Source organism: Quercus lobata, chromosome 2 (genome assembly GCF_001633185.2).
Source record: "Quercus lobata isolate SW786 chromosome 2, ValleyOak3.0 Primary Assembly, whole genome shotgun sequence".
NCBI classification, from domain to species: Eukaryota; Viridiplantae; Streptophyta; class Magnoliopsida; order Fagales; family Fagaceae; genus Quercus; species Quercus lobata.
The window spans coordinates 83,979,144-83,990,901 of NC_044905.1; the positions used below are offsets into that span (position 1 = coordinate 83,979,144).

An 11,758-nucleotide genomic window follows, 5' to 3' on the forward strand; every position below is an offset into this window, starting at 1 on the left:
GTGGTCACGTGTCGATGCACTGTCTCACCCGAGTGCTGAAATCTTTCTTGTACCCATCTATTACCTCGGCATGACCAAGTACTACCAATGTCATTGCCAAAGACTCTTCCAAGCAAATTCTTCTAGTACCGTTATATCCATACTGGCGCAATGTATTACATAGTTGTCCAAACACATGGCTTGACATTCTAAAATTTCTTCGACATTTCTCCTCATTTCCAGTTAATGTATACTGTACCCAGTCATACCCACTTTGTATATTCGTATGCAATGGTATTTTAGTCATATAGGTCTCCACGTAAAATGCACATGAACACCCTGCTATATATGCTGCAAGTACAATGTTGTCGCTCAGGTCGAACTCATTGTCCCTGCATATATACAAATACTAATGTGATACTATAATACATAGGTTAGTAAAAAAATGAAAAATGTAGGCTAAATTAACAATCCTAAGCACATGCTTTGATGATTTCATCTAAGATTTCTTCAAATTGTATATTCACATCTAGAGGGGAAAGTATAGAAACTTACTGGTGCTGGGAATCAAATGAGTCGTTTAGCAAATCCATCCTTTTGTATACCTTGAGTCTACATTAATGCCTATTTCTCCTTGTATATCCCAACACAACCAAAGAAACTCTCAACATATACCTTGAGAATAAATTTCATTTAAAAAATATATATTTCTACCCAGTTCATGAATAAAATAAAACTTATTCTATTATCTTTTCAAGAAAACTCTCTATGGCAAACATAAGGATATCCCAACTTAACTAATAAATCATGTGGAATAAAATTATTACTTCAGAGTCTAGGATAATATAAGGTCTTGGCACTTAATTTTAAAAATTTATCAATCAACATGTTTAGTTTACGTACTTGGCATTTACACATTGACAAGGCATATTTGGTGCAAAATACTATATTTTTCTTTTGAAATACAAAACCAATTCCAGGACTAAAAGATAATGTCCATAAAACTCTTAACTCATAATAATCTAAAACAACAACCCAATCTGAACTAATCGATGGACTACCTTTGTCTCAAAAAAAAAAAAAAAAAAAAAAAAACTATTTTCAATTGTAGACAAGATTTTAACAAAACTTAAATACAAAAATTTAATTAATAATCTTACATCTCAAATGGCAAGAAAATAATTTTTAAACAAAAGGAAAAAAATTAAAATATAGAAAGATAAATAAATATTATTTATTTATTTTATATTTAAATATTAAGAATCATCTCACCTAAAAAGTATTGAGCCCCTGCCAACGATTTACTAACGATTATTATGAAGTAAAATTACTCACACACAAGAGAAGAAAGAGATGGAAGTAAGTACCTTTAAATTCGAAACCAGAACAATGTGTTTCCACCGTCTTCCATATTTGCACCGCTATATGGTTCAGTTGTGCAAAACATGATTTTAGCATGATAAAAAGTAAAAACATCAATTTTCTTCTCTTGAAACTTAAAGAAGTTCACTTTTATTTAAAAAAAAATTTACAACTTGATATGTACGACAACATTTTCTTGTGTGTTTTGACTTTTGAGTCTTAAATGGTATCTTATAGCCACTCATTTTTGTGCAGATGAAAAGCTTTACATGGAGGACAGGAACCAAGTGTACCCTATGTTTTTTAAGCCGCCAACGGTAGACTAATTTACTTTGATAACCATGGAAGAAAAAGAACATAGCAATGGTCAATGCAAGTCCAACTCAATTTCCCCTGATGTAGATAGATCAAGATTAAAATAATCAACATTGTCCACACAAAACAACAAGATGGACATCTACAGCTTATAAAGAAACATGTCAATCAGTGCTCAAATATGAGACCAGAAATAACAAAAACTTCAGACTAAAAATGAACCTGTCTGTCCACTCACTTTCTACGACAAGGAAAGCAATCAGCAACAATCTAAGGTTACATGCAAAGCCCAACACATGCAAATCATAACAGGATAAAGCAAAAGCCTGAATTATTTTTCCCTGGCAAACATCGGTTACAAACTTTGTTAATTTACCTGCCCCACAACAATAAGGGCATTACCATCTTCAGATTGAATGAGAAAAAAAATTAAACAAGACAGGACAGAGGAAATATAATTGCTAGGGAAATTTCAAACCCTCACCAGGTGGGACATTGAATTTATGGCTGCCCAAAAAAGCTAAGCCTAACAGCAGGAGGCCCCAATATTATAAAGAATTAAAAGAGCCAAAAATTGTATAATTCTTATGACAAGAGAGAGATGAAAGCGGGACAAAAAGAGAGCTTATCACCATATCAAACTCAACAACTTCTGCTAAGTACCCAAAAAGAAAATACCGGTTCCTGTAGATTTATGAGGAATAGATTTTTAACATGCACTAAGAATTTCAAAACAACGAATAAAATGAACTACTATATTTCGGTATAAATATAATCCAACAAATATAAAGATAAATACTTATAACACTGAAAGCGTAGCTCTTCCTTGTTCATATTCAAACATGTAATCATATTTCTGTTATATGTGTCTGGAGGCTACTTGCTTACAATTCAAGTAAAATGAAACTGAAAAAAGCACCTCTTGGCTAGAAAAGAAAAGGTGAGACAGCGAAAATATACGGAACTTCTATTTATGTGCGTTTATACTAAAGAATCCATTACAGGACCTCTCTCTTACTCCCCCTAAAACACACAAATACAAATCTCAAAGTTCAGTATGAATACTAATATGTTACTCAAGACAAAGGACAACAATTCTTTTTCAAATTAGTCACATCCATTTTAGAAGCAGTTAAAGAGCATAAAAGCATCAATATCTGAAATAATCATACCAATAATTGATGTAGCAACTGATGCAGCGACTGATGTAGCACCTGATGCACTCTGATGCAACACCTGATGCAGCGACTAATGTAGCACTGATGCACCCCCTGATGCAGCAGTTGATGCACCCTGATGCAGCACCTGATGCCGCGACTAATGCAGCCCTGATGCAGAACCAGAAAAACAACCACAAGACATAGAACTTGCTTCAATGATATATATATATATATATATATATATATATATATGCCATGACTTCTTCTTGCCAAACATGAACAACCATCATCAAAGTTTACCACAAATAACAATGCATAACCATCAAAAATACAAAAAAGATAGCTAAAAGAGGCATTGGGAAAACATATATAAATATACCCAAAAGTTGACATAGAAATGATAAATTTTGTCTTACATACACAGCCATGGTAAGCTTTAGTTCTACCAATAAAAAAAAAAAAAAAAAAACAATGGTCCAACAAGTACAATGCTGAAAATACAATTACTACACCAAGCCTGTGTTCCTATCGAGACAATTTTCTTTCCTTCAGTCAAAATGGAATTCAGGGTGCCTTTGGTACTCTTTTTCTAGCCACTTCAGTTTGATATCCTTGTCATCGCCAAGGGCAAGAAACATGTGCCTACCCCACTCTTTTTCCATGAAGTAGATGGTGCTAAACAGATGGAGGTAATGCCCCGAGTACACCCCTGGAAGACTCAACACCATGTCCAAAATGGCTTTAACCTGAGTAGTTGCTGTGGAAGCAATATCCTTATGTGTACTTCCACTTCTACTCTGAACAATCACATTTGAGATGCTCTTCAAAGAGTCGGACATCTCTTGCGCAACTGAAGGCTTTTTTTTTTTTTTTTATTTCTTGTACATTGGCTTGAAAAGGTGGACACTGGTTGCCAAGCCTTTCCCCTTACTCACTGCTGGTTCTGCCCTCGACAATGATGGACCTTCAACCTCCATTGTGTCAACATTCACAAACGGTTCACATTGGGGGTCAACAAATTCTGTGCTATCAGCAGAGTCCCCAGAACCTTCGGTGGTTTCCTTTGGTAATTGACCGCTCGTGCAAAACGCATTTTTCCCTGTTGCAACCGTGCCTCCATACATGATGTTTTTGAAGTCACGATTCGGCAAACCTTTATTTTTAAAGGTTTTTGCAAGGGGACATTCCTACGTGTGGACAACCAATAATTAGAACACAATAATATAGTTTTAGACAATAAAGAATTTCATAATTATGTAACGTGAACTAACCGCAATCTTTCGAGTCCACCACTCATCAGGGGCATGAAGCATCCCAGTTCCCGGGTCATAACCCAACCCAGTCTCATTGTCAAAACACTGGTTATAATCCCTCCACCCTTTTTTCAGATGATCCCATTTGTTTTTAACCTGAAGTGGAGTCACCACTTTCCCCATGTTACCCAACTGTTCAATCACGTTGTCAACCCCAACTTTGGTTAGAAACCCTCCTTTCCTCTGGCCGGCTAGGACTTGAGCAGCACATAATTGACAAAAGGCTTGTTGTTCCTTAAGGTCTTTCCAGTCAGCTCTCTGATCATTACTACCACCATCCTTCAATTTCTCCTTAACCATTTTTCCTAGAACTTCCTTCTACACTCATTGACACATTTCAACAAGCAGTCCATGTGCATAATCATAACCAGTTAGGCAAAATGAAAACTAAACTCACACATGTATCGAAATACAACAAAGGTTTACATGGAGGATGAAAGAACCTACTTTCATACTGTCTTGGAAAACACATAAAAAAAAAAAAAAAACGCACAGACTCATGAACACAAACAGATCAGATAAAAGTCTTTGATCGAGGTGTTTTTACATTTTATCACTGAGAAGTAAATGCCAAAGCTAGCCCACTGGCCAAATAGTCAATCTAGCTATTCACGGAGACAAAAAGATTGCTACCAAACCATTAAATTCTACACGTTTTTGTTATTAGCAGTACTTTGGGAGCAACTTGAGTACTTGACAACGAAATGATCAGAGTCTAGCTTCTTTATGCAATGTATGGGTCAATGAAAGCAGCAGGTCTTCCTATATATTCAATATTGTCCTACGCCTTTTTTTACAAAACCACAGATTGATGAAATGCCTCATTGACACATTTCAACAAGCAGTTCATGTGCATAATCATAATCAGTTAGGCAAAATGAAAACTAAACTCACACGTACATCCAAATACAACAAATGCTTACACGGAGGATCAAAGAACCTACTTTCATACTGTCTTGGAAAACACATAAAAAAAAAAAAAAAGGGACGAACATTGAACACAAACAGATCAAAGAATCACACAGATCAGAGAAAACAATATAACTACACCAACAAATCAGAGAGCATTTTAATTTTAATGACTCTTACCGGTGAATGCGGAGACCCACAGCGGTGGCAACGGTGTCCACAGCGGAGAGGAGATTCACTCAAGTGAAGGAAGAACAGGGTGGAGTGGTTTAGAGAGGTTCGGCTAATGGGTTTCTGAGTTCCTTTCCTTCTCTGTTTTGATGGTTTTGTGGTTTGCGGGTAGGTGAAAAGCATTGAAGACGACTTGGACGGAGCAACAACCAGCATTGAAGGCATTGAACCAAGGTAGTTGAGAGAGAAAAGAAAAGAAAGCTGGTCCCGTTTGTGAGAGAGAGAAGAAAATAGCTGTTGCGTACCGTTTTGTGATGGGCATCAGAACAGCTTCATTTCGTTCAACAGTACGCTCACAACAGGACGCGCAAGACCAGCTCTCTTCATTTCGTTCAACAGTACGCTCACAACAGGACGCGCAAGACCAGTTTTTTAATTAAACGATGCGTATTTTCAGCGTGAATGAAGAGAGCTGGTCCATGAACAGTACTGATAAATGAAACGGTGCGTTGTGACTTATTTTTTGCTTTTCCAGAATCCCTTTGCGCGTTTCTCCTTCAGCCTGCGTTTCCCGTTTCCACGTTTTAGAGCGTGGGTCCCAGCAATTAAACAAACGCAGACGCAAACGTGGAAAGAAACGTGAATCCAAACATTGCCTATATCATTTTTCACTAACAATATCTTTAAAGAATTCTTCTAGCATTACAATTTTTGGGTCTGTTTGGATTGAACTTATTGTTGCTAAAACTGAAAATTGAAAATACTGTAGTAAAATAATTTTTAAATGTGTGAATAATGTCGTGGGATCTGTGAACAGTGCGTGAACGGTGTTTTTTGTTCCCTGCACAGTAAAATGATATGATTTTACTGTTCACGTGCAGGGAAAAAAAAAAAAGTTGAAAACGTAGAACTGAAAACGCCACTTTCAGCCCAATCCAAACGGGTACTTTGCCTCAACTTTAATGTACGGCCTGCCCTACCACCTAGGGCCCCTACTAGAGGAAGGCCCTAAAGATGGGGCAAAAATTGATTATATATCTATTGGAGATATAAAAAAATTTATTAGTTTCACAGTTTTCTTCCACTTTTAATATGCTCCAAAAAATTGAGTAATACTAGATATAATACAAATTTTAATACATATGTCTTACAAATAAATGTGTCATCAATCATAACAAATACTTCATATAGTAAAATGCTAGAAATACTATAAATTTTACTATATAGCCTTTGTAAACTAATATGATAATGAATATTATTGGTAGACTTCAATAACCTAATAAATGCATATTTGATTTATTTTTTGTGATTGGTGATACAATTTTGTAAGTGCTATATTGTAAAATTTAGAGTATTGATCTCTAACATCCTTCATTCGAATATTTTTTTATTATTTTCTTAAAGTGTCACCAATCACATTTTTTGCTACATTAATTTATAAGTTTTTTTTTTTTTTTTTTTAAAATTTTTTATACCTTTATCATTTTTCTAAAAAAAAAAAAAAATAGTCATATTAAAAAGTAAGAATAATTTAATTTAATTTTTTAAAAATTATGTTGTAAAACACTAATTAAAAATATTATTTTAAATGATAAAAAAAGGCCCATTTGAAACTATCACCTATAGATTTGTGACAAAACTTGTAACACAAAAGTTGTATTTACAAATTTTCTCATCTCTAAAATAATGATTTTCTCAAAAGAATTTATCTCTCACACCACTAAAAACTAAAACTAGGGGTGTGCAGAAAACCCACCGACCCACCAAACTTGACCCGACCCGACCCAACCCGACGGATTCGGTAGGTTTTTAAGACTTTGTGAGTTAGGTTGGGTTACAAAAAAAAATTTTATAGCGGGCCAGGTTGGGTTTGGGTCATAAAATTACAAACCCACCAAACCCAACCCAACCCACCCATATTTAATATATATATTTAAAATATATTTTATATTTAATAATTTTTTTTAAAATCAATTGTAGGGCACTTATATATATATATATATATTATATTTAATAATTATTAAAAAAAACTAGTTGTAGAGCAGCATTTCCTCGATTCCTCCTACTAATACTAATTTAATATATATAATATAATTAATAAATTTTTTTAAATAACCAGTTCTTCCTATCCTATATAAAAACCAATTAGTTCACACAAATCCTAATAAATTACTATTGTTGTTTAGTCATTAGTGTTGTTTGCCTTTAAGGAATTACATTGATACTAATCTTTAGATTTTTTTAATATATTAATATTTATATTTTTTTCTACTCAATTTAATAATAATAATAATAAAAAAAATTTGTCAAACCCATGGGTTCAACTCGACCCAACCCGACCCATGTGAGTTGGGTTGTGTTGGGTTGGACTTATGTGATGGATTGGGTTTGGTTGAATTTTTTTTGACCCACCATGGTGGATTGGGTCAAAAAATCCTCTCAATTCGACCCAATCCGACCCATGCACACCTCTAACTAAAACGCTGTAAAAGTAAAAGGCATTTCTAAAGAACTGACCCATGTAAATGTCCCCCTATTTTGAGGAAAAAACTTGTCTTTTACATCCATAGGTTCGTAATCCTATTTTGTCTTTTTCTAAACTAAACAAAGGTTTATGAAACCCACATTTTTTTTTTTTTTTTTTTGGCTTGCCACATGTTCTCAAACATTGGCCTTTCTCAAGGAGTTTTTGTTTACTGAGTGCCTTTCTCACAACTCTCACGGAAATTTGTTCTTTATATTAATCAAAATAAAGGAAAAAACTATTTATGTCCTTTCATATCACACTAAAACCTTAGCCTCCACTAATCTCTTTTTTTTTTCCTTAGCTTTTTCACACTTTTAAACTCTCAATTTTGGCTATAGACCCAAATTTTAATTACTTAAAAGAATAAAAAAAGAAATCTTGAATTCTGCATAATTTTTTAAGAACATTCAAGACCATAAGAATACAACTTTATAGGTATATTACTATATTATTAACATTTTTATATTAATTTATTTTAAAGAATCAAATTTATATATTTAAATTCTATATATTTAGATTAAATTATATGTTTAAATGAATCAAAATGTACATTCATATTAGATTTTTTATGACAATTACTTTAGTATATATATAAATGCTTATCTATTTTATTATTAGTATTGATTAATAATATTTAGATTAATTTTACTTTTAATTTTGTCTCTCTAAACTAAAATCCTAGCTCCAATATTGTTCATTATCATATTAATTTGTAAAAGCTATGTAATAAAAGTTGTAGTTTCTTTAGTTATTTCCATATGAGATATCATTACTGGTAACCAGAATTAAACAAAAAATATGGTAAAATTTAGGCACATTATTTTTGGTGTATATGTTAAATTTCTTAATTAAATTTAATCGGATTACATTAAACGTAATTGCACGAAGTGTCTAGAAATGAGTTACAAAGAAGTTGCCAATATCAATTACAAGTGTACGTCTTGTTCAATCCAGCTCTTGGAATACTTTTATAATTTTTAATAACTCTTTTCACCTTTTATCATTGCTTGACTAAGATTTATAAGCACGACCAGGGCATTGGAATCATCGTTGATTGTCAAACTTTTCTTCTCTCCAACAATCAATTCCACAGTCCACACTTCTAGTGTAGAGGAATAATTGCCTTCAAGTACATATTAACAACATTTGGTGGTCTATGCCTATACTGAGGCAAGCTCCTGAATCCACTTGATGAACTATTTTCTTCAGGTAAATATAACATATCTATGCATGCATTCTCCCTTCTTTTGTTTCTCCTCATGTCATTCTTCTTTCTTATTTTGTTTGACGAAAAGAGTACGGTTCTTTCATATATTATCTCGATGTTTTACCTATTTCGCACGCAAACATCCTATTTTCAATATTCGTTTGTTAATCAAGTTCAAACATAAAATCATATGCAATATGTATCTATCAAAATGGAAGTCCATGTTCTTTTAAAAACTAAAAACTATTTATTATTAATATTGTACTAAATTTCACTGCAAATCTTACTTTTTACTATATAAACTTTGTAAAATTTTAATACGCATTTAGTTATGCTTATTTGTAATTATATATCATGTATATGCATGAGGTTACAAACTATATATATAATTCAATTATATCTCAAATTGGAGTCTAATTTTATGTCATTTGTCCTATTTAATTTTCTTAATTTTTGTGCAACTATTTACTACACTACAAAAATTGAGGAGTCAAATTTATTTATTTATTTTTTTAATTTTTTTGGTGCTAAATGAGATATTAAATGAGAGAACCATAGAATCAAAATTAATAAACCATTAAAAAAATTACCATTATTGATTTATTGTTCTTATAGTATTATTATTAGGGTCCGGTTAACAAGTACCCTTAGGACATTTGTTAATGAACTATTTTAGGAATATTTTGATATTATTTTTATGGAAAATACAAAAAATTGTCAAAAAATCAATTACTTTTTTTTTCATAAAATATTTTTTAAACCAATACTCTTAGAGCATTTGTTAATTTTTTTCCTTATTATTATTATTATTATTATACAAATAGGGACAAACTAAAATTGAGAATTTCACAAATAACAATTTAATTTATTTTAATAATTTTTTTCAAATAAGCTTATATTTATTTTATTACTATTTTATAATTTCAAATATATAAACACTATATATTATATATAAACTCAGTAAAATTTTAATACGCATTTAGTTATGTTTATTTGTAAATGTATGGAGTTACAATCTAACTCCATTTTATTTTGAGATATAATTTTGACAATATTTGTTATTGAAATTTCTCTTTCATAATTGTACGTAGTAGAAATTGAATAAGCATAAGTACATCAACTCTAAAAGTAAATTGTTATGAAATTAATTTTTTTGGTCCTAACTAGTTTTATAATTTCTTGAAGTCCAAATGTCATATTAGTTTATGCTCATAACTTTTCCTAAAAAAAAAAAAAGTTTATAACTACGAATTACCATTTTCAACAATAGTTTTTCAAAATTTTTAAGTGTTACGGATAATAATTTCTATTTTTTCAAGCAAACAAACATCATCAATTCCAGAGAAATACATGTGCCTCTCAAGGATGCAGAGTTAAGCTAAGAATAAGCAAATATACTGAATTTTCACTAAATTGATGTTTTAATTCTTAAAATTAAAAATGAATTGAAGCATAGAAAATATGTAATTGATAATGATGTTCAATTGGAATGATGTCCAAAATTTCAAAATATTGGGATGCAAGTTTTTCAATTTTAGGGTTAAGTATGATTTTTTAAACACAAAATTTCAAATTTTTGTGTTTGTGTTGATATACCAAAATTTCTAAATTTCCTCTTAGTCGGTACGTAGTTTCACCTTTGTGTTGACAGACCAAAATCTGTAACGCTTCCTATTAAAAAATAAATTAGTAATTCTATAATGCTTGGGTCTGATGTTTCAACCAATAGCCTGAAGGGTGAGACTAGATGGATCTTTATTTAACCGATAAGATTTTGAATCAAAGCCATAAGTACTATTTGGTTTGAGTAATATTAGAGATATACTTTATTTTTCATCACTGCTAGTACTAACCATTACATCCTTTTATTAGGGCCAACAACTGATACAACTTTCATTATACACTAATAAAAACATGTTATGTCACTAATAAAAAAAGGTATGTATCTAAAAGAAAGTTCAAGGACACAATTTTTGTTACAATTCTAATGTGATCAATTGGAGAAATTATTGTGTACTTCCAGAATACCATAAATGCATACTCTCTCCTCTCACATGAATGATGAGTCCCACTAATTAAATTCATAGTGGGACCTATCATTTATGTGAGAGGGGAGAGTACGTATTTATAGTACTCTGAGAGTACCTAATAATTTTCCGATCAATTGTCAGTGGTAGAAAAAAAAAAAAAAGATTAGTCCATATAGAAGTAATGATCCATCACTTATATAGTTCATCACAATGAGTTGTGATAAAAATTGTGTCATGATAGGGGAACTGCTTTATCAATATTTGTTTGTTTTGAACATGAGAGGATTTCTTTTTAGAAAAAGAGAAAAAAAAAATTTAAAATAGGTTTAGGGATAAAATATATTCTTTTCATTTCAAGATAAACTAAAATTTTAAAATGATTCGATAACAAAGGAAAATTTTAAATTACTTTAATCTTCCTAAAATTTCATTTACTTTGTATTATGGTTCAGGTTACATGATTTTGATAATTTAAAAAAATGCCATAGGCATAAACATTTTTTACAACTATTTGTACAACTACAACCTTCTAATATGGATAAATTGTTTATTCACAAATTTGACATCTCAGTTATTGTAAAAAAATTTGTTTATGAAAAATTATTTTTCCGATTAAGACTCAAACCTAATAATTAAGCACATGCCCTAAAACGCGAATACTATTCTCAAAATATTGGATTCTGTCTCAACTGAGATCTATTAATGCTTTTGTTTCAATAATAAGTTGATCTTGCCTCTTCAAGAGATGAGATTCAGGTGGACCATTTTTAAAAAAATCCCACATT

The 11,758-nt window shown here is 31.5% G+C and overlaps 2 protein-coding genes across 2 annotated transcripts; both read right to left on the reverse strand.

The window, feature by feature from the left end:
* Window positions 1-4: 4 nt before the first annotated feature.
* On the reverse strand, window positions 5-642 carry LOC115972840. The gene is made up of 2 exons (XM_031093078.1): window positions 535-642; window positions 5-371 (listed from the first exon to the last, which is right to left on the reverse strand). Exons 1-2 carry the CDS (start codon window positions 570-572, stop codon window positions 5-7), a joined length of 405 nt encoding a protein of 134 aa, XP_030948938.1. The 5' UTR covers window positions 573-642.
* Window positions 643-3,182: 2,540 nt separating this feature from the next.
* LOC115978389 lies at window positions 3,183-5,530 on the reverse strand. The gene is made up of 3 exons (XM_031100410.1): window positions 5,219-5,530; window positions 4,088-4,447; window positions 3,183-4,003 (listed from the first exon to the last, which is right to left on the reverse strand). The coding sequence occupies exons 1-3, from the start codon at window positions 5,432-5,434 to the stop codon at window positions 3,689-3,691; spliced, it is 891 nt and encodes a 296-aa protein (XP_030956270.1). The 5' UTR covers window positions 5,435-5,530; the 3' UTR covers window positions 3,183-3,688.
* Between the last annotated feature and the right edge of the window lie 6,228 nt (window positions 5,531-11,758).